The sequence below is a fragment of the Lissotriton vulgaris genome, chromosome 1_2 (assembly GCF_964263255.1).
Source record: "Lissotriton vulgaris chromosome 1_2, aLisVul1.2, whole genome shotgun sequence".
Lineage (NCBI taxonomy): Eukaryota > Metazoa > Chordata > Amphibia > Caudata > Salamandridae > Lissotriton > Lissotriton vulgaris.
The window spans coordinates 99,142,254-99,164,955 of record NC_141686.1 but is presented as its reverse complement, the minus strand read 5'-3'; the positions used below and the strand labels follow the sequence as shown (position 1 = coordinate 99,164,955).

The following is a 22,702-nucleotide window of genomic DNA, read 5'->3' as shown; positions in this document are numbered from 1 at the left end:
GGGGTGTACTCGCTGTACTTCTTGATCCCAAAAAGGACGGGTCCCTCAGACCCATACTGGACCTCAGGCCCCTAAACCAGTACATCCTATCAGAACACTTTCACATGCTCACATTACAGCAGGTTCTACCGTTGCTCAGTCAGGGAGATTTCCTCGCAACACTAGATCTGAAGGATGCATATTTCCATATACCGCTACACCCGTCACACAGAAAATATCTCAGATTTACCATTCAGGATCAGCATTATCAGTTCAAGGTCCTCCCTTTCGGAGTGATGACAGCACCCAGGGTGTTTACCAAGTGCCTGGCGACAGTGGCTGCACACCTACGGAGACAGCACGTTCACGTCTACCCTTATCTGGACGACTGGCTTATCCAAGCAAAGTCGGCCCAGCAATGTGCCACCCACATGTCCCACACCATTCACCTTCTTCACGATCTGGGGTTTTCACTGAATTATCCAAAGTTCCACCTTCAGCCCGCCCACGCACGGCAGTACTTGGGCGCGACAATAGACACTCTGGCAGCCAAAGCACAGCCAACTTCAGTGAGGATCAACAGCATGCAATTCCTTATACGGAAATTCAAACCACAACACTCTCTTCCAGCACGAGTGTTCATGCAGTTGATAGGCAGGATGGCCTCCTGCATCTTCATAGTCCCGCACGCAAGACTACACATGCGTCCGCTTCAGGAGTTCTTGGCACGTCAGTGGAATCAGGCTCACGGACAATTGAAAGACCTAGTGTTGGTGACCGGTCGCGCATACAACTCTCTGCATTGGTGGAACCCACAAAACCTTTGCAGGGGCCGACCGTTCCAAGAGCCTGTCCCACAGATTATACTGACGATGGATGCATCTCTCCAGGGTAGGGAGCTCATGTACTCCACTACACAGTGCAGGGACTATGGACAGCACAGCAGAAAAAGATGCACATCAACCTTCTGGAACTGATGGCTATCTTCATGGCAATGAAAGCATTCAAAGTACATTTGTGCAACAAGGTAGTGTTGATCCTGACGGACAACATGACGGCCATGTACTACATACAGAAGCAGGGAGGTACACACTCTCCACAGTTGTCTCATCTGGCTCAGAGCATGTGGAAGTGGGCCTTTCAGAGAAACATCTTCCTCATGGCAGAACACCTCCCAGGCAAGGACAATCAGATGGCGGACCTGCTCAGCAGGCACAGCCACCAGATGCACGAGTGGGAGATACATCCATAAGTACTCCAACCGTACTTCAAGTATTGGGGTCATCCAGAGATAGACCTGTTCGCCACAAGGGAAAACGCAAAATGCCAAAGCTTTGCCGCCAGGTTCCCACACCCACAGTCGCAGGGAAATGCGATATGGATGAACTGGTCAGGCATATTTGCGTACGCTTTTCCCCCAGCACCGCTAATACCGCTGGGGGCACGGAAACTGAAGCAACACTCAATGACTTTCATCCTGGTTGCTCCAACGTGGGCACGCCAACCATGGTACACCACGTTTCTAGAACTCTCCGTGGTACCGCATCAAAGGCTGCAACTCACGCCCAGGCTTTTGACGCAGAGCCATGGCGACATTCAGCATCCAGATCCGCAACAGCTCAACCTGGCGATCTGGCTCCTGAGGTCTTAGAATTTGGCTACCTCAACCAGCCTCTGGACTGTATGGATATCATAAGGGAGGCAAGAAAGCCCACCACTAGAGCATGTTATGCGGCGAAATGGAAGCAGTTTGTCATTTATTGTGCCAACAACGACATTAATCCGCTAGATGCATCTACTCACAACATCATCTGTTATCTGTTATATCTATACAAATGAAATCTGGCCTATGCTTCCATTCGTATACATTTATCCGCAATAGCAGCTTATCTCCAAAACAGGCAGCATCTCTCACTTTTCAAAGTGCCTGCCATCAAAGCTTTTCTGGAGGGACTCAAACGAGTTATTTCTCCCCGACACCCACCAGCACCTGTATGGAACCTGAATGTGGTCCTTACCAGATTAATGGGACCACCTTTTGAGCCTCTACACTCATGCGAGATACAATTCTTGACGTGGAAAATGGCTTTCCTAAATAGCAATCACATCGCTACGACGAGTTAGTGAACTTCAGGCACTAACTATCCAGGAGCCATTCATACAGATTCACTCCAACAGGGTGGTACTACGCACTAACCCTAAGTTTCTGCCTAAAGTGGTTTCACAGTTCCATATGAATCAAACTATAGAACTGCCAGTGTTCTTCCAGAAACCAGATGCGGTGGCAGAGAGAATGCTCCACACACTAGACGTCAAGAGAGCTCCAATGTACTACATAGATATGACAAAAGATTTTAGGAACACAAAACAACTGTTTGTTGCCTTTTCACCACAACACAAAGGCAACCCCATTTCAAAAGCAAGTATAGCCAGGTGGATCTTTTAGTGCATACAGATTTGCTATCAAAAGGCTAAGCGCACATTAACGGTTCCCCCAAGAGCCCACTCATCACGAAAGTTGGGGGCATCCATGGCTTTCCTTGGAAACATTCCTTTAGAGGAAATCTGTGGAGCAGCCACATGGTCTACCATACACACATTTACAAAACACTACTGCGTAGATTTGCACTCCAAACAGCTGGCAGCTGTAGGGCAGGCTGTTCTAAAAACACTTTTTCAGAATGCAGCAGCTGGCACAGGCAACCGCCGCTAATAGAGGGACTGCTATATATTCTATGCACAGATATGAATTCAGCAGCCCACATGCCTCGAACCGAATATGCTACTTACCAGTATGCATCTGTTCTTGGCATGTAGGTCTGCTGACATTCATATCGCCCGCCCTCCTCCCCGGCGCCTGTAGCGGCTGCAGCACTCAGAATTACTCGTAGCATGATCATCACTTACTGTACTACACTTCATCTCTGCCACAATGGCTAAAAACAATCTGAGGATGGAGAGGATGCCCATGCGCACTGTAGTCCAGGGAAGGAGCCACCTATCTCGTGATACTTCGAAGACTCTTCCAGGACAACAATGTGCAATCATCCGGACCCAACACTAGGCGGCGATCTATGCACAGATACGAATGTCAGCAGCCCTACATCCCAAGAACAGATGCATACTGGTAAGTAGCATATTCGTTCAATCTTATACTGTAATCTACACTGGCAGAATTGATCAATTTGCTGGTTTTATATTCAGAATCACTGTAGACTTCCCAGAAAAACTATCTTGATTACACTCTTTGTTCCGGATCTCGAACAATTTTATGCATTTATTACCATCCTTCCAGATGCACCTGTTCACTTGGATGAATTGTTCTAGTCTACTAAAAGCATTCCTAGCACAACCACAACGGGATTCGCTCGTGGCTGATGGATCTCATATCTTATTTAAATGCATATGTATGTGCTATAGGTGGTTACATCTGCACATTAGAATAAAAGAGGTAGACATTACATTTTGGGTGATTATCCAAAGTAATAATATCCTGTAAGGGCTTTGGAGTAACCTTATGCCTTAAAGATGGTGAAATAGCAGACAAAGCAAGAGCCTCTGAAATTGCGACTGCTTCATACAAGAGAGCCCTTAGTTTTTGTTGTTGTTTAGGAGTTGAAGTGGGTGGGGGGGTCGAGAACAGAAGTATTATTTGTAAAGGGTGGGTCCACTTTTTCCTGGAATAGGCTGAATACCAGGCCTTCATCTCTCTGGCAAAACTCAAAAAGCAATCCACTCTTGTGACAGGACATACTCTAGGATAAGGGAATAAAGAGAACAACGGTCCGTGACCAAGAATGAACAATTTTGTTTTTTGAAGTACTACAACAAGGTTACTGAATAATTCGTAAAGGACATTTTTGATGCATGTACACAAATACCTACTAAGGCATATGTTAGAGTAAACTGACCACACATAAATACAATATATTTATTTTCGTATAAATCGGAGATACTTTTACAAAAACCATAGGTTACGCGCAAAAGAAGAGTAAAAGGTAATAGGGTAGTGGTGATAGGTGGTGAAAGTGTGAATCAAAGAAGTAGGGATAGTCAATTAGAAATTCTTCACAATTACTGGTAGCTAAGAACAGACAATGCATGCCTGTCCAAGTAAAATTTACATGTACTCTGTAAATTTAAATGTGCATTCAATGCAGATTTCCATAGTATGACAATGAGGATGTAGGTACAGGTTTTCATCTGTGGGAGAGCGTCGACGTTTCGACTCTGCAATGAGGAATTCAAACCTTTGCTGCAAGTCTTCTTCCAGACTGTATGTTGCAAGCTGACCCTGGAGCCAAGCCTGGCTACTCGGGTAAGATTCTATGGACGAGGTCCTCTGAATAAGATATGGGCCGAGATTCGATAATCGCATAATAAGGAATCCACATATGGTGATGTAAACACCAGCATAACCGTACCTTGGCAACAGTGGGCCTAGGGGCACGTCCATAGAATCTTACCTGAGTAGCCAGGCTTGGCTCCAGGGTCAGGTTGCATCACACAGTCCTGAAGAAGACTCGCAGCAAAGGTTTGAATTCCTCATTGCAGAGTCGAAACGTCGACATTCTCCCACAGATCAAGACCTGTACCTACATCTTCATTGTCATACTATGGAAATCTGCATTGAATGTACATTTAAATTTACAGAGTACATGTAAATTTTACTTGGACAGGCTTGCATTGTCTGGTCTTAGCTACCAGTAATTGTGAAAAATTTCTAATTGGCTATCCCTGCTTCTTTGATTCACACTTTCACCACCTATCACCACTACCCTATTACCTTTTACTCCTCTTTTGTGCGCAACCTATGGTTATTGTAAAAGTATCTCAGATTTATACGAAAATAAATATCTTGTATTTATGTGTGGTCAGTTTACTCCTCTATATGCATTAGTAGGTATTTGTGTACATGCACCAAAAATTCCCTTTTTGAATTATTCAGTAACCTTGTTGCAGTACTTCACACAACAAAAATTGTTAATTCTTGGTCACGGACCGTTGCCTTTATTCCCGTATTGCGCCCAGGTCCGCCTTGACCTTAGGGGCTACCCCAATATTTATAATGGTACTCTAGGATAAGACCTTGTGTCCTGTGTTGATAAAGCAACCTCTGTCATTTGCTGTTCTTTCTCTAATGGAACCCTCTCTCAGTTATAAGGGTAGCAGAGTCTTGCAAACTATATACTTTATGCCACAGATATTAAGAGCTGCAGTTTAGCAGGAGAGACTAGAGGTACCTGTCATTTCTGTAACTGCAAAAGCTAGTCTCTATTTTATCAGGTTTAAATGCAGGGGTTGTTTCCAGGGCTTGCAGTTGAGTAAAAGTGTAGAGTTCTGGCAGTACTTTAGTAAGCTCCTTTCCCTTAACACTGTACTAGGTAGAAAAAGCTTTATTCGAGTTATACACTCATAAAAGCACACACATGTAAATACATACATTTCTAAAAAACTTCAAACATTCTATAACAATAAATTTATAATTAAAAATACATAATACATAGCATAAAAATTGTTATCAATTAGAATTAAAATAGCTTTTTCATGATATGCGGAAACTAAATGCATGTTACAATATAGAAACCTCCGCGTTACGGACCATTCCCGAGTTTATACAAAAAAAAACTGATACCATACATATTAGCCGCATTTTAAAGTTAAAATTCATATATATCTCCCAGTTGTTGTCTGCAAGGATAAATCATACATAGGAAAATGTAAAATTCAGAACACATTAGAGGATAGAGCCCTCCTCCTTATGGACCAAGCCCACCCCAGATATTTAGCAGTTCCAACTACGATTGACATTTCAGTGGAGGAACAAATAATTCTCAACCCCTCAACACCACTTTGGACACCGAGGTTCCTACAAACTGGAGCCAACCAAGATTTTCTTGGATTTACATAAGCATCGCATAAAAAAAGAAAGTGTGCGATGCTTTCATTAGGGGCCCCACATGACGGACAACACGAGCCACTATTAGTTCTCCATCTGGACGTCATACACCTCAAGGGGAGAGACCCTGCCCTTAACTGTACTATTCACAGCACCAGAATGATACGTTGCTGTCAGATATGCAGGTTGTTAGAGATGCAGAAAGTTAGAGATGCAGAAACACTGTTTGACCTCTGTCACTTGTACATCCAAGTGGTACTTGCTGAAAAGAAATCTATTCTGGCAGCATTTTTGCTGGTCCTTTTAACTCTACGATGAGGGTAAAAGCAGTAGGGCATTGGTGGCATGTACACCAACGTGCACTAGGGCATGGACTTTGACAAGTGTGGCAGGAAAAGCAAAAGTAGCCATATAGACCATAAAGGTTTAACAGTGAAGATTTTGTTTTACATGCCCAATATATCAGTGTTAATTATTACTATGTTTATCTTTTGTTAACTATTTAAATGGGCCAAAATTGGGTATGTAATGATGAAAAGTGGACACCTCATTGTTAGCTTTTTTTCCCAGACTGGTTTGTATATCTAACAAGCACACGTTTCTGTTTCAGAGAGAGTATTTATCGGCTTCTCCCACAGACGACCCCTGAGAATGTGAATAAAAATTTCAGCCAGTACAGTATCGATCCTGGCACACGATACCCCAACATTAGCGTACATGTCCTCAGGCCAAACCAGGTAAGCTTTCCTATAGCACTTATGTCTTGTAATTGCATATTCTTTTGAGAACTTAAAATATTAGGTTATGCAGTGCACGTTACCTGAGAATTGGTTTTTCAAGTATTCCTGTAAACTTTATTTGACCATTTTTGACAGAAAAAGTGGTCAAGTGGATGGTTTTCAGGCCATGCCTCATGCCACAAACCTGGAATCCTAAAGGGAGAGTTATTGCTTACAGCTGATGTGAATAAGCTGTTAACAGCCATCAACAGAACTCAAACACCTCTTGGGAATGCTGTTTATGCCATTGAGCACTTGGTGTCCACTGGCTTCCCCTCCTTGTTCACAATTTCCCTATTTCGGTTTTTCCATTTCCCTCGTCCTAATCCCATTTCTTTCCATCATCACTGCCTTCCAAAACTAGTGTTACACTATAATAAGCCACAACATCTCCTAAGTTTTTCTTTTACAGTGTCCACCTATAAACATCCATCTCACCTCCCTCTCTCATTTGGCCTGTGCATCCTCCTAGCCAACTCCATTATAACATGTGCCATTTACAGAATATTCTGATGGATACTTCTGACTGCAAATTCTTCCCCTTGAAAAAATCCCTAGGCTCAAGACTGGAACTGAAGATTTTTCAGCATAGACCCTATGTGCCATTAGGTGGTGTCATGCGGCGCCGATATCTATTCCTTTCTTTCCATGCCTTTGTACATGGATCTGGAGCTTGCTTTTAGTTTTTCTGATCAGTTTATGAGCTTTTTACCCAGAGTGTGCAAGGGTAAAATGGCCTTGTTGCGACTGTCACAACCAGATGTCTGACGGATTCCCACAAGGTGTCTCTCTGGTGTTTGGGGTCAGGCCATGTCTCTAAGTCATGTGAGAAGTGTGCCCTTATATATCCGAAGTTGATCTGGGACGTGAACTCAAGCTGAACATAGCCCAGCAATGAAGGAAGTAGTGTAAAGGCTTCTCCTGCTCTAAGTTGGGGACATGGATCTGCTGTTGGGGCTCATCCCATGACCGGTCATCATCACGATCCAAGTCTTCAGGTAGGTCTATATCCAGTCATCCCTGCCTCACCACTCTGCATGCGAGAAGTTGCAAGGCTTTAAAGATACCTAGTGGTCTTGTTCCCAGTACCCTAATGGGGAGCCATATCAGCAACTGGGTCTGATTTGCTCAGGGATTCTCGGAGCACTTCAATGGATTGCAGTGTATAAGGAAGCTCCTCTCTGCATCTTCAGCGCCCTGCCAGCTCCCTCTGGTGTGCCTTTGGGCCCCAGATATCCGCAAAGTCCTCCACTTAGGTTACAACTGGTGGGCCTGCTCTCAACACTATCTATGCCACCTGTACCTGCTTCAGGTTGAGCTTTCTACTCCAGAGCAGACTCCACGCCCGGCATTATGATCTGTGCCGGTTCCTGAAGAATTTCCACTGACACTGCAGATGCCGGAGGAGAATGTCCATGCCATAGTTCTGTCGGACTCTGAGTGGAATCCTTCTTGACCTTCAGCCAAAGACACGCCCAAGCTCGGTCCCTTGATGGCAGACCTGCATGCATTCTAATTTGTAAATCCGTGTCCTGTCCTATGATCCACCTACAGTACTTTAACAACTTTTCATATCGAACTCTAATTGGAGCCAACTAGCTTTTGATGATGATGGTGGTGGGGAGGAATTCTCACGGCAATATAGCACCTTTGTATATGGATCTTCAAGAGGCCATTTGACTGGATACTTTCCCTGTCAGAGGACTGGTCTCCCCTCCTGGCCTCCTTTCTACAGAAGTCTTTCACCATGGTAATTAGGTGGGCGACTGAAATCTTGGATCTACAATTGCTTATTGTTGTGGTAACCACTCACGCCCTCAAAGAAGTGTTACGAGCATCTTCTGACCCCTTACTGCCATTTTACAAGACCCTGACTGAAACACTCATGGGTACATGGAACAAACCCTGCTCTTGCCCATCTGTAAACGGAGAGGTGTTGCATTTTCATAGTCCCGCTCCGGGCAAACGGACAATATTTTTTACATTCGTGCGTGCGGCTCATTTTTGGGAATTTAGTCACAACATTTGTCAACTCAAATTTATGATTTTGGAAACAGTGGAAATGAAGGAGGAAAGAGACAAACACCTCCTCCAAAGAGAGAATTATTGGATTAAAGACTGGACACCTTGATGCCTAATGGTCTGAAAGATCGGATGAAATTCAGCGGTTACTTGAATCCACACCACTGCTATCACGAACCCTCAGTCGTGGACATTTAAGTTTTTTCGTTATTTACTTGCGACATTAAACATTAAAAAATGGCCTCCATTAATTCAACATATTGTGTACATGTACCAACTCTTTAGGTATTCTGATTTATTTGCAAGCTTGAACATTCAATATGTCCCTGTTTGATGAGGAGGTGTATGTGTTATATTCGAAACATACATTTTATTTATGATTCATATCAATACAGCCTGGTGGCTAGCTATTGTTGAGACTCTTGCATATTACTGTTTTGCAGATTAATGATCTGCTGATGAAGGACAAATCCAGTCCGGAATGCATTGGGATGAGGCAGCTCTAAAGCGCTTGGATTTTTGGGGTTTTTATTTACCACTGAACATGGATATGAACGACAACTACCTATAATTACTTCATTGGTAATTCCATGAATAAAAAATGTATTCTGAAAAATTGGATCTTCAATTGGGAAGAAGATCTTATGAATTTTACGGACAATTCTACTGGTTAGGTTTGCGAGCAGTGCAAAGGGGATGAACCCCAGTGGGGAAAGCTTTTGGAAAATCCAAAACGGCTATTGTGGTTGTTTTTTATATTTTTTCCCCTTTGATTAATCATCCAGCTGCAGAGATCAGTCTTGCACACTTTCATCTTTATGATTCCGTGTTGGCTCTCACTCTGGAGGAGAGTACCACAGGGTCCTCAGCATACAAATAAAGCTACCAGTCATGTCTGCTAGAGGTCTCATATCAGAGTTGAAAAATGGAGGCAATTGGGTGGGCCACTGAAAACCCCTATAGGTGATCTTTAGACAAAACCTTTGAAGGTAGGGATGGAGGAAGAGAATCAACTGTTTTAACAATGTTCTTTAATGAATGATTGGATCTGTTGAATTCCTTTCCCCTTGAAATTCCCTGTTCATCCAAGTTGGTCATGCTGCAGGACGCAAACATATTTAAAAGCCCTGGTGCTTTTATGCTGCCCCTATGAGATATTTAACTCTGCATTCTCTGCAGATACAAGGAGTGTATCAACTTCTATTTTTAAAGAAGTAAGAAGTTTGGATGCTGTTTAAAAATCTGTAATTGTATCATAGCTGTGTGTTCCATATGGTTATTAGCTAAGGGAGTTCAGAAAGGGGCTTAAAATTAAGTTTCAGAGCTACCCTGGCAGTGTATTTTGAGCAGGATGTTCAGAGTAGCTAGATGTTTTTGGATAAAATCCATTCAAAAGGTTAAAATAAAACAGTAAATGCTTACCAGTTTAGGGGCTCGAATACCTTTGGCTGAAACAATCATCGATTAACATCTTCGTAGAGTCTGTGCCCATAACTATCAGGGCACACAATTGGATGAAGTTTACCTTTCTTGATGTCGCAAAGATGTTTTTCTGACTTGATAGTGGGTTGGATTTTGTTTCATCTTGTTAGTATTTAATGATGGGCGTTCTTCACTGGTTTGTTTTTTTCTGATCTGTTAGGAGTTTTTCATAATACTGTTACAGCATGTAAATAGACAATCTGAAAGAAACACGTTAGTGTTAGATTCCTTACCTTAGAATATCCCCAGGCGTCAGTCTGGATCCGGAAACTTTTGCGTAGCAGTACCCCTGCGCGTCGGTAGGCGTCGTCTGCAGGCGTCCCCTGCGACTCCGCGTCCATCGTCGGCGTCGTGCGCCGTGATGACGTCGCTGGAGTATATAGACGCCGCCTCCGCGCGCTGACGTCAGTTCTTCTTTTTTCCGCGCCAGTAAGCGCAGATCCGAAGAGCAGTACTCCGGTCTTTTGACCAAGTTTGTTAACTTTACTAATCTCTTTTTGGTGCCTGGTAGGATGCCCGGTTTCAAGAATTGTGACGGTTGTGACCGCACGATGTCGGTCACGGACCATCACCGACTCTGTCTCCGGTGCCTGGGCCCCTACCACGACGTGGACGCCTGCGTCGACTGCCGGGCTCTCACTAACAAGGCTAGGCGGGAGCGGTCCCGCAAGCTGCTTGAGCTCCGGGTGTCGGCCCCGCGTCGGGAGCGGTCCCAGTCCGGCCGGAGGTCCAGGGAGCGTTCGAGGGAGCGGTCGCGGAGCCGCGCCGAGCGCTCCGGAAGTCGTCACCATTCGTCGGGCTCTTCAGGTAAGAAACACAAGAAGTCGGGGCGTCGTCATCGTACCCCCGACTCCCCCGACGCTCGCGCGACGCGGCCGGGGGTTCGGGTGACCCCAACCCCGCGGCTCGGGTGACCCCAACCCCGCGGCTCCACGAGAATCGCCAGCGCGGCCTGCCCCATACCCTCCGGTCCCTGGGCAAGGTGCGACGCCTGAGGAGATTGAGGTGTTCCTCATGGCCATGAGGGCGCTCAGTTCTCCGACGGGGCCTACGGCGCCTTCGGGCCCAGTGCTTCCGTCTGAGGGCCCTGGCGGGTCGGTTGTCCCTGGCTCGACGCCATCGGGTGCTTCGGCCCCGGTGCCGCCGACGGCTCCGACCCCGGCGCCGCAAGGGCCTTCGGGGTCGGCGCCGGGTGGTCTGCCGGCTGCTCCGGCGCCGATTCCATCGGGGTTACCCCCGACGCCGTCCCCGCGCGGCGCCGGTTCTCCTGTGCCGGCTTCGGCCGGCGCCGGGGCTCCGGCGCCGGCTCCGGGCGGCGCCGTCCCCATACCCTCCCCGAATCTGGATGCGGAGTCGGACCGACGTCGCTCGACGCCGATGGGGCCTGTGAACCCCGAGGAGCCGGTCTACATCGTTGACTCCGAATATGGAGATGATGAAGACTACGGGGAAGGTTGGGAGGGGTCCGAGGACCCTCTGTCACGTGAGTGCCAGTATGACCCGGACTGGACAGGTGATTTGGGGGACGGCAGTGGTCTGGACGACTCTCCTAACCCTGGCTTTGTCTCTCCTCCTTCCGTGGCGTCGAAGGAGGGAGCTGCATATTCAGTGGTGCTGATGAGGGCTGCCAAGGCCTTACACCTTGAGCTCCCCGTCGCGGCCGTGAGGCCTAACATCCTCACTGAGGTCTTCAAACCGCAGTCATGCCCACAGGAGCCACTGCTTCCGTTTAACGAAGCCTTGTCAGACGTTCTGTTGGGCACGTGGTCCAGGCCCGCTTCAGGTTCGCCTGTTGATCGGAACGTGGCCAGGCGCCACCGTCCTTGTCCGGACGACCCCAAGTTCCTGTCCACCCATCCCACCCCTGAGAGTCTGGTGATCCAGGCCTCGACCTCCCAGAACGCATTCCCGTTGGCCCCACCCGACCGGGAATCTAAGAGGTATGACCAGTACGACAAGAAGGTCTTCTCGTCCCTGAGTTTGGGACTGCGGTCTTGCAACACCACTTGCCTCTTGGGCCGCTACACCCACTCTGTGTGGGATACGGTCGCGGAACTGCTGCCAGAATGCCCCATGGAGGTGCGGGCAAAACTCGGCGTGGCTGAGGGCCGAGAAGCAGCTAAGTATTCTATACGGTGTGGTCTTGATACGACCGACTCACTAGGCAGAGCGATGCCCACGACGGTGGCGATTCGTCGCTACGCCTGGCTGAGATCCGCCAACTTTTCGGCAGATGTCCAGAATGCCTTGATGGACATGCCGTTCGATGGCTGTCGCCTGTTTGGTGACAAGGCGGACCACGCGCTGGAACGCTTCAAGGACTCCAGGGTCACGGCCAAGTCCTTGGGTCTCTCGACCCAGCGCCAGCAAACGGGTTCGTTTCGCTCCTTTCGTGGCCAAGGAAGGGGCGTCCCCACACGTGCTGCCAGCCACGCGCCGCAACAATCCTTTCAACGCGGTGGCGGCCGTGGAAACCGCCGTGGTGGCGGTCGGGGTCAACGGCGGGGTCAGGCCACACCTCCCCCCGCAGCATCTGCCTCCAAATCCTCCTAGTCCGTGCTTTCAGGCCCATGTGACGCCAGTGGGTGGCAGGGTTCGCCATCACCACGCCCGCTGGCGCACAATCACATCGGACAGGTGGGTTGTGCAACTCGTCCGAAGGGGCTACTCCCTCCCCTTCGAGACCACTCCTCCAGCCATGCCACAGCAGAACCACCGTGTGTCGGGGGACCACTTGACACTTCTGCAGGAGGAAGTTACGGCCCTCTTGGCCAAGGGGGCCATCAAGCGCGTTCCTGGGCCAGAAGGGCGTGGTTGCTATTCCCACTACTTTCTGGTGCCCAAGAAGGACAAAGGGGGCCTACGTCCTATCTTGGATCTACGGAACGTCAACGGCTTCCTCCGGAAGGAGAAGTTCAAGATGTTGACATTAGCTCAGGTCTTGGCTGCCCTAAACCCGCAAGACTGGATGGTAGCGTTGGACTTGCAGGATGCGTATTTTCACATCCCCGTCCTGCCGGCCCACCGGCGTTACCTGCGGTTCACGGTAGGCCAGGAGCACTTTCAGTTTATCGTGCTCCCCTTCGGCTTTACCAGCGCCCCACGGGTGTTCACAAAGGTGATGGCTGTGGTCGCAGCCCATCTGCGCAGGTTAGGGGTTTCAGTCTTCCCCTACCTAGACGACTGGTTGTTGAAGGCGGGCTCGCCCCAGACAGTCGTCCACCACCTTCAGATGACGGCAGACCTCTTGCACGACTTGGGGTTCTCCATCAATGTGCCGAAATCACACCTGTGTCCCTCTCAAAAGCTCCTTTTCATCGGAGCGGTTCTGGACTCGGCGCAGTTTCGGGTTTATCCACCGGAACGGCGGGTCCGGGATATACAGGCTTTGATTCCCATCTTTCAGCCGCTATCCCGGGTTTCGGTCAGGTTGACGCTGCGGCTGCTGGGGCTGATGGCTTCCTGCATCCTTCTGGTGCATCACGCCCGGTGGCGGATGCGGGCTCTGCAGTGGGACCTGAAGTTTCAGTGGGCCCAGCATCAGGGCAACTTGTCCGACCACGTCTTGATCTCGGAGGGCACTGTGAGACAACTGCAGTGGTGGCTTACGGACCGCGATTGGGTCAGAGGCAGATCCCTCTCCCTTCCCCAACCGGAGCACGTTGTCGTGACGGACGCGTCCCTCCAGGGCTGGGGGGGCCACTTGGGAGAGGCAGAGATCAGAGGCATCTGGTCTCCGGCGGAGTCCCGGCTCCATATCATCCTGTTGGAGTTACGGGCGATTTGTCTAGCACTGAAGGCATTCCTCCCCTTTGTCAACGGGAGTGTAGTGCAGGTGTTCACAGACAACCCCACCGCCATGTGGTACTGCAACAAACAGGGCGGGGTGGGGTCGTGGACCCTTTGCCAGGAGGCTCTGCGCCTCTGGCAGTGGCTGGAACGTCAGGGGGTGTCTTTGACGGTTCAACACCTGGCAGGTTCTGTGAACGCCAGGGCGGACGAACTCAGCCGTCGGTGCTCGATGGATCACAAATGGCGTCTGAACTCGGACGTGGCGCGAGGCCTCTTTCTGCAATGGGGAGAGCCTTGGTTAGATCTATTCGCCACAGACTAGAACGCGCAATGTCATCAGTTCTGCGCGTTGGAGTTTCCAAGACGGCACTCGCACGGCGACGCCTTTCGGCGCGAGTGGAGTAGCGGTCTGTTATACGCCTTTCCGCCTATACCACTTCTGCCCAGAGTGCTGAAGAAGATCAGGCGCGACCGGGCCCAATATATCCTTGTGGCTCCGGACTGGGCTCGAAGGTACTGGTATCCCGAGCTACTCAGCATGTCAGTCGGTCCCCCGATCCGCCTGCCCCTTCAGGAGGACCTTCTGTCGCAGCAGCAGGGGACGGTCCTCCACCCGAACCTGTCCAGTCTCCACCTCCATGCTTGGAGATTGAGCGGCGGCAGTTGAGGCCATTTGACTTGCCTCCACAAAGTCGGTATACGCCTGTCGGTGGAACAGATTTGTGGCATGGTGCACAGCAAAGGCTGTGGATCCTCTCTCTGCCCCTCTCTCTGAGGTTCTTCTCTTCCTTCTTTCTCTTGCCCAGCAGGGCTCTGCTCTGGGCACTATCAAGGGCTACCTTTCGGCCCTTTCAGCCTTTCTAAGGCTTCCTGATCAGCCTTCTTTGTTCAAGTCCCCAATTGTAACGAGATTCTTGAAGGGCATCACACACATGTATCCACCTGTTCCGTTTGTGATGCCTCAGTGGGACTTGAACCTGGTTCTAACCTTTCTGATGTGTGCTCCCTTTGAGCACCTTCATTCTTGTCCTCTCCGTCTCCTGACTTTAAAGACGGCTTTCCTGGTTGCCATCACCTCTGCCAGGAGAGTGAGTGAGCTCTAGGCTCTTTCTGTCCAACCTCCTTTCCTGTCCATTCATCCTGACAAGGTGGTTCTAAGGACTAGACCTTCTTTCCTGCCCAAAGTAGTTTCTGCTTTTCACATCGGGCAGTCCATCACCCTCCCTTCCTTCTTCCCGCCTCCGCATCCCTCAAAGGATGAAGAGCGGCTCCATCGTCTGGACCCAAAACGTGCGCTTTCATTTTATGTGGATCGCACACGCCAGTTCTGGGTGGATGACCAACTGTTTGTTGGCTACGTGGGTGCGAAGAAGGGACGGGCGGTGCATAAACGGACCTTCTCTCGGTGGCTCGTTCTGTGCATCAAAGCATGCTACTCTTTGGCTCGGAAGGAGACTCCTGTTGGGCTGAGGGCCCATTCCACTCGGGCCACGGCGGCTACCACTGCCCTGGGCCGGGGAGTCCCTTTGCAGGACATTATTTGCCAGGCGGCTACGTGGGCCTCGCTGCACACCTTTGCGAGGCACTACTGCCTGGACAGTCAAGTCCGGAGGGATGGCTTCTTTGGCCGTTCTGTCCTCCAGGACTTTCTGGTGTAGGAATGTATTAGTTCGCAGACCCACCACCGGGGTTGGTATTGCTGGGGTATCTATTCTAAGGTAAGGAATCTAACACTAACGTGTTTCTTTCAGATGAACAAGTTACTTACCTTCGGTAACGATATATCTGTAAGAAACATTAGTTAGTGTTAGATTCCTTACCGAACCCACCCATCCTCCCCGTTCTGCGAACTGATACCTAGGGTTAAGGACACCCCTTTCAGGGCCCTAGTTTCAAATGGCACCAGTGTTGGTTCTCACATGGCTCTGCGTTTTCTGGCGCGGAAAAGCTGTGTACAAAGAACTGACGTCAGCGCGCGGAGGCGGCGTCTATATACTCCAGCGACGTCATCACGGCGCACGACGCCGACGACTGACGCGGAGCCGCAGGGGACGCCTGCAGACGACGCCTACCGACGCGCAGGGGTACTGCTACGCAAAAGTTTCCTGATCCAGACTGACGCCTGGGGATATTCTAAGGTAAGGAATCTAACACTAACTAATGTTTCTTACAGATATATCGTTACCGAAGGTAAGTAACTTGTTCGTATAGCAATACAGGGGTGAGCACAGCCCTTGTAGTCTAGGTTACAGTCCCACAGCATAGAATATAGTAAGCCTGTGTGGCTAAAAGTAGGAGTAAGAGTTGCATCATAAAATGACCAGTCAAAGGGAAAGGAAAAAAATTACAGTAATGTTATTATCACCGAATGTAGCAGACAATAAACATAAATATGAACTATTAACTGTGAGCAGCCATTTAGCTCAAGAAGAACAGAAATTAGCAATACAAGGGCAAAGCAAGAATAACATTCGAGACGGGGACAAGGGAGTAAACAGAGGTTTGCTATTGGTCAATGCAGTGCCAGAACGCCAGGAATTAAGTACAAACATTGCATTAAAATTGTTTCACTTCATCTATACATCACAGTATGTACACACATAAACATTACAGACAATGAAATCATGGCCTACAGGTATGTTCTTGGTCGGGTACTCTTACATATCTGTTGTATCATCTGCTTCCCCTTCAGGACACAATGCAATTTGGAGGGCTGTTAGGATTGCGTCCTAATTGGACGAAATTGGGATTATACGCAGGCCCAGGGTGTCTTCTCTATGGAGAGATAGTCCTTCTGCTCTAGCCCAATTAAGTAAGGAATGTGACCAGGCCTGCAATGATGGTGATTGACTAGATTTCCAGCGTCTCGTAATGAGGTGCTTGGTTACTATAAGGCTGAGATCCAAAAAGCGAGTAGTAGCCCTGTTTTCTGGTCTCTTGTAAATATGCCAATATGCAGACCTCCCATGTGTTTGTGAGGTGCCAGTCAGTGCATTCAAATAAATGATGCATAAATCCCAATAATGTCATAGTTTAGGGCATGACCCCAACATATGCAACATGTCCGCATCGTAATGACTGCATTGGAGGCAACCCGCATCCTGCCTGTGAAAGTAACGATTCATTTTTTCCAGAGTGAGATTTTCCCTGTGTATTATGTAGTACTGGATTAACCGGAATCTAACGATGCGAGGGACACATGTAGGGCTCTCTAGGATTATATTCCATTCCCCAGGTGTGCATGGGTGAGCTAGATCTGTCTCCCAGCGGCTTTGCAGGTAAGTCAAGTCCGTGGCATTCTGCAAATGAAGTACGTCCGCGAACCACTGAGTAAGATGACGCCCCTCTCCCATGACGTGTAGGTACTGGAGTGTGAGGTGTGTTTGTAGCTCTTGCACAAGGTCTGCCCAGTGGCGCTGCATTGTGCCAGTCCAAGAGGCATCACTAATGAAATGTCTCGGAGGCATTCCCTCTTCCTGTGTTAGTATTTCAAAGGACATGAGTGTGCTGTCTCGATAGAGGTCGCCCAATGTGAGTATGCCTGCTGCATGACAAGCTGGAAGTTCAGCTGGCAGCATCTTTGTTGCCTCTGGGCATACCCAATAATGGAATTGCTGAAGCTTATGGTGTTATGTATTTGGGGAGGAATAAACAGCGGCGAAAGCAAAGGTAGGCCACCCGTAACAGCAGAGGAATTGGCCTGCAAGTTTTATTGCAGGGGTGTATAAAGGCCACCATCCACTGCCATGTCCGGTAGAAGCAACCCCGGGCCACCATTGTATCTGGAATGCTAAATAGTAATGTTCTAGGTTGGGCACCGCTAGCCCTCCTTGGGTTGGCGAGAAATACAGCTTCACGAGCTCCACCCTACATTGTGATTTGTTCCATAATAGATCGTGAAGCATACACTCGGAGCAGAAAAAGGGTGGAGGTAGGTACAGCTGTAGATTAGTAAAACAATATAGAAGCCGTGGGAGCACCACCATTTTGGTAAGTGCAAACCTCCCCGCCACTGAAAGATCAATCCTCTTCCAGGATGATATCTGTAAGCGCCCTAGTGAGGTTACTATCTAGTAAGTCTCAGTCATTATGATAAATTCAGATACCAGGTACCGGAACATGGTCAACAGTCAAGTAACTGGGGTACCATAAATGATAAGCTCCAGGTCTGGTGTACTGGGAGCAAAAGGGAACAAGCATGACTTCCCCAGTTGACCTGCAGTCCAGACATGCATGCAAAAAGATTAAGGATGTCAGGTATGTCATTCGGGATGGATCTGAAACCCTGACATAATAGGTTATCCACTTATAGCGATATTACGTGTATGTCCTCACCTAGTGGTACACCCCATGATTCTGCGAAGGCACAGATGGCTAGAGCCAAGGGCTCAATAGCTATGGAGAAAAGGGGAGAAAGAGGGCATCCCGGTCTGGTGCCTCTGCACACTTTTATTGGTTCTGAGATGAAGCTTCCAGTTCAGACTAGTATGGTTGGTCTATCATATAGGAGTATAACCAAGTGAATAAAATAAAGTCCAATGATATATCTCAAGAAGACATTAAAGAGGAAGGTCCACTCAATGATAACGAACGTCTTTTCCATATAGAGTACTAAACACCCTGATTGTGACCAGGCAAAGGGAACGTATTGCATCATGCGAAAGATGGTGCAGGTTAAAAGAGGTGGTGCGCGACTTGGCAAACCCGTTCTGATCACTATGTATCAAACCGGGTACTAATGAGGCCAGTCTCTCTACTAACACCCCAGCTTGCTTAATCCCCACAACGGCCCCAACAGCGCTGGGATGCCTGGCTTCACTTTGGGGGTGCCCAGGAGTGGACATTTCACAGGGAAAAGCCAGGAAGGGTTCCACAGCGGTATGCATTACAGCGCCAGGACACCCCAGTTGGGGTATTAGTGTGCTTTACAAGTACAAATTATATTACATTACATTACATCCCCTCAGGGTCCCCTAGAGTGCATCCCATTCTACCAGAGCCAATGTGTGTGTGTTTGTGTAATGTTCAAAATAATCTGTCATGGCAGTAGTGAGGGATTTGCGGAAGGTGGGGTGTGAGGGGGGCAGGGGTCTTTTCTAAAATGGCAGGTTGCAAGTGTCTGGTGGGAATAGAGAAGGTCGTGTGTCCCAGGGAAATGTTATATATTGTGGATTGTGGTCTGAATGGGGGCAGCCCAAATAAGCAACATGTGTGATGGAGGGTAGTAGGTTTGGGGTGCTCAGATTATCCAGTATTATGGGTGTCTTTTCATAGATTCACATGCCTGAATCATTCCCCGTCGTCGAGACGGGAGTCTCCGGTACATAGAAAACATAGAAAAGTAATGTCCTATAGACATACATAGAAAATAGTAGGCCTAAAGGCCTCACCTTAGTAACATATCCATGTCGTTTTGTAAAAAGGAACAAACTCTAAATAAGAGCCAATCAGCTATCACCTCCCTCTAGAACCGTACTGGCGGGAGCCTCAGTCCCTCAGATTTTCTACCGCACGTTGTGCTAAGGGAGTCTTCTCTGAGCTCTGCTCAGATTCTGTGTTTTTTCACTTCATTAAATGACTTTGTGGTCAAGGATTTTTTTCTACTATGGATTATCTTCAAATACATTCTTTAAAGAAGGTCTGGTAAGGAAAGACTGCAAGGTATGTCGCACTTTCTCAAGTAAGTTTTTTGAGAGGTCGTGAAGGGCGACTTTTAATATGGTGTCAAACACTAAGACCAGAAAGGAGGTTTTTTATTTTCTCCAGTGAAAATGATGAGGCGTTTACCTCAACATCTAGGAGATCTCAAAAGAGAAGAAAATATCCTCAAACTCATTCCTCAGGGGAACGTCCTGAGAAGGCCCTCAAAAAGACCACTCATGGGTCTTCTGGGCGCAGTTCTTCAAAATCTCCTCACTCTGTGGAAAAGGAGAGTAAAGGATTTGCTTTTGGAGAAAAATCATGTAAAAAAGACGACCTTGGAGCCGTCAAAGACACCTCCTCTGGTCATAGGACCCTTCAGAAAGGCGTCTTCTATACCTCCTGAGGTAAAGACTAAGGAGCCAATATCGTCAAAAGGATCGTCGACGAAGAAACCATCATCATTGCCTATTACAGCCTCTTCGTCTATGATGGCCTAGTCTACGATGGCCTAGTCTACGATGGCCTCGTCTACGATGGCCTTGTCTACAACGGCTCGCTACGATGGCCTCATCTACGATGGCCTAGTCTACGACGGCTCATCGATGACGGCCTCGTCTATGACTGCTCGTCTACGACGGCGTTGACGACAGCGACGGCCTCATCTATGACTGCTCGTCTACGACGGCCTGTTTACTGCGTAGACGATGGCCTCATCTACGATGGCCTCATCTACGATGGCCTCGTCTACGATGGCCTCGTCTACGATGGCCTCATCTACGATGGCCTCGTCTACGATGGCCTCGTCTACGATGGCCTCGTCTACGATGGCCTCGTCTACGATGGCCTCATCTACATTGGCTCGTCTACGATGGCTCGTCTACAATGGCTCGTCTACAACGCCTGTCTACAGCGTCGACGAAGGCCTCGTCTACGATGGCCTCATCTACGAGGGCTCGTCTTCGATGGCTCGTCTACGCCGTGATCTTCGACGGCCTCGTCTGACTGCTCTTCTACGACGGCCTGTCTACGGTGGCCTCGTCTACTATGGCCTCGTCTACTATGGCCTCGTCTACTATGGCCTCGTCTACGATGGCCTCGTCTACGATGGCCTCATCTACGATGGCCTCGTCTACGATGGCCTCATCTACGAAGGCTGCTCTATGATGGTTCGTCTACGACGGATCGTCTATGGCGGATCGTCTATGGCGTCTCCGACGACGGCCTCGTCTATGACTGCTCGTTTACGACGGCATAGTCTATGACGGCGATCTCGTCGACGGGCGTGTCGACGAGGGAAATTCCGACAATTCTGGAATCTCTTATAATGTGGTAGAGAGGGCTGCTCAATGTTTTAAGATCTCAATGGCCTCTCAAGAACAGGTCTGCTTCTTGTATGTCTTCAAAGAACCTCTCAAGAAGGCAGTAAGGTCAATACCGATTATCGATTACCTATAGTCAGAAGGGGTAAAGGTCATGCAGAACCCCTCCTCTGTATCACCAGTGATTCCTCAGTTGGATAAGAAGTACAGGGCGCCAGATACAGCACCGGCGTGTTTAACAGTAATCCTAAGCCGGACTCCGTGGTGACACAGGCGGCCCAGAAGACCTCCAGGAATCCTTCCGCTCCTTTGTGGCTTCCTCCTGATAAGGAGCAAAGAACAGTGGACAAAATTGGGAACAGGTTTTCCTCAATGTCGGCAATGACGGTAAAGGCCGCAAACGCCCTAACGCTCTTGGGACGCTATATTAGACAATTGTGGACACCCATAGCCCCATACATGTCGGAATTGCCAGATTCATCAAAAGAGGAAGTGAAGAGGATTCTGCTAGATGGTGAAGCATCGGCGTCAAACTATAGACTGCGCAATAGATATCTCATTGACAGGGTTCCGCCAGTTAGCTGGAGCAGCAGTCTTGCGGCTCCAAGGATGGCTAAAGGCAACCTCTTTCCGTCCTGAGGTGCAAACAAAGATTTTTGACATGCCATATGATAGCCAGTTACTATTTGGCACAAAAATTGACGGAGCAGACACTGCGATAGCTTTGGGCACTCTTCAGTATAAGAACCAGTCCTTTAGTAGAAATAGAGGAAGAGGACAGTCTTCCTACAGAGGAAATTATCAATACAAGTCTTCCTGCTCTTCAGGCCAGAGTACACCGCAATACCAACAGCGCCAACAACAGCAAAACAAGCATCCTCTTTTGGGAAGTCGTCCTTTCAAGGTAAAGGACAGCGGAAATAACAAAAATCTACGGCTGCTTCTACGAGAGATCTCGATTATGCTGCAAAAAGGAGCAATAGAGAGAGTACCTCCATCTCAGAAGGGAAAAGGGTTTTATTCCCACTGCTTTTTGATCCCAAAAAAAAAAAAGACAAGCAGTGGAAACCAATCGTGGACCTCGGGCCCTCAATAAATTCCTAAGAAGCAGTTGTTTCGCGTGGTAACGGTCCAGGAGGTCTTGCAACTACTGTAAGAGCAGGATTTTAGAGCGTCCCTAGACCTACAGGACGCTTACTTCCATATCCCAATTCACAGGAATAACAAAAAGGTACTTGCGATTTGCAGTAGCGGGCAGACACTTGCAATTTCACGTTCTGCCCTTCGGGCTCAAGTCTACACCGCGCATATTCACGAAATGTCGTACCCTGGTGGCGGCATATCTGGTTAAGGCTCCATCCTTAGAAGACGCGTCCAGGTCTTCCAATGCCTGTTTAAAGCTTTTCGATTGCTTGGGTCTCACCCTCAATCAGGAAGAATCGGTCCTACAACCTTCTCAGTGCATCAGTTTCCTAGATGCAACCCTGGACACACGGTCAGCAAAAGCTTTCCCATCCAGAGAGTAGATGAACCAGCTCCTTGCACTAGCTGCTATAGTAGCCTGGAAGAAAGTCTTGACAGTCCGCCTCATCAAATCCCTCCTAGGGATGATGTAGTTGGGTATCCTCTTGATTCCTCACTGTCGACTACGAAGGAGACCTACAAGAGGCGCTCTCGAAGCAGTGGGTAATGCACAGGGTCATTCGACGACCACATAAAAGTGAATCCTCAGATGGTCGGTGTGAGAAGTTGGCCTGATATGCAGTGCTCACTATTCTAGTGATGAC

At 48.5% G+C, this 22,702-nt stretch overlaps 1 protein-coding gene and 1 pseudogene across 10 annotated transcripts in view; both read left to right on the top strand.

The window, feature by feature from the left end:
- The window catches only part of MICAL3 (microtubule associated monooxygenase, calponin and LIM domain containing 3), a 2,050,293-nt gene that overhangs the window by 572,069 nt on the left and 1,455,522 nt on the right, over positions 1–22,702 (top strand). For all 10 annotated transcript variants that reach the window (XM_086952901.1, XM_086952911.1, XM_086952910.1 and 7 more), the window contains one exon: positions 6,489–6,615. In XM_086952901.1, the coding sequence (XP_086809027.1) occupies positions 6,489–6,615 (127 nt within the window). The remainder of the gene's footprint in view (positions 1–6,488; positions 6,616–22,702) is intronic.
- On the top strand, positions 910–2,005 carry LOC147733990 (uncharacterized; annotated as a pseudogene).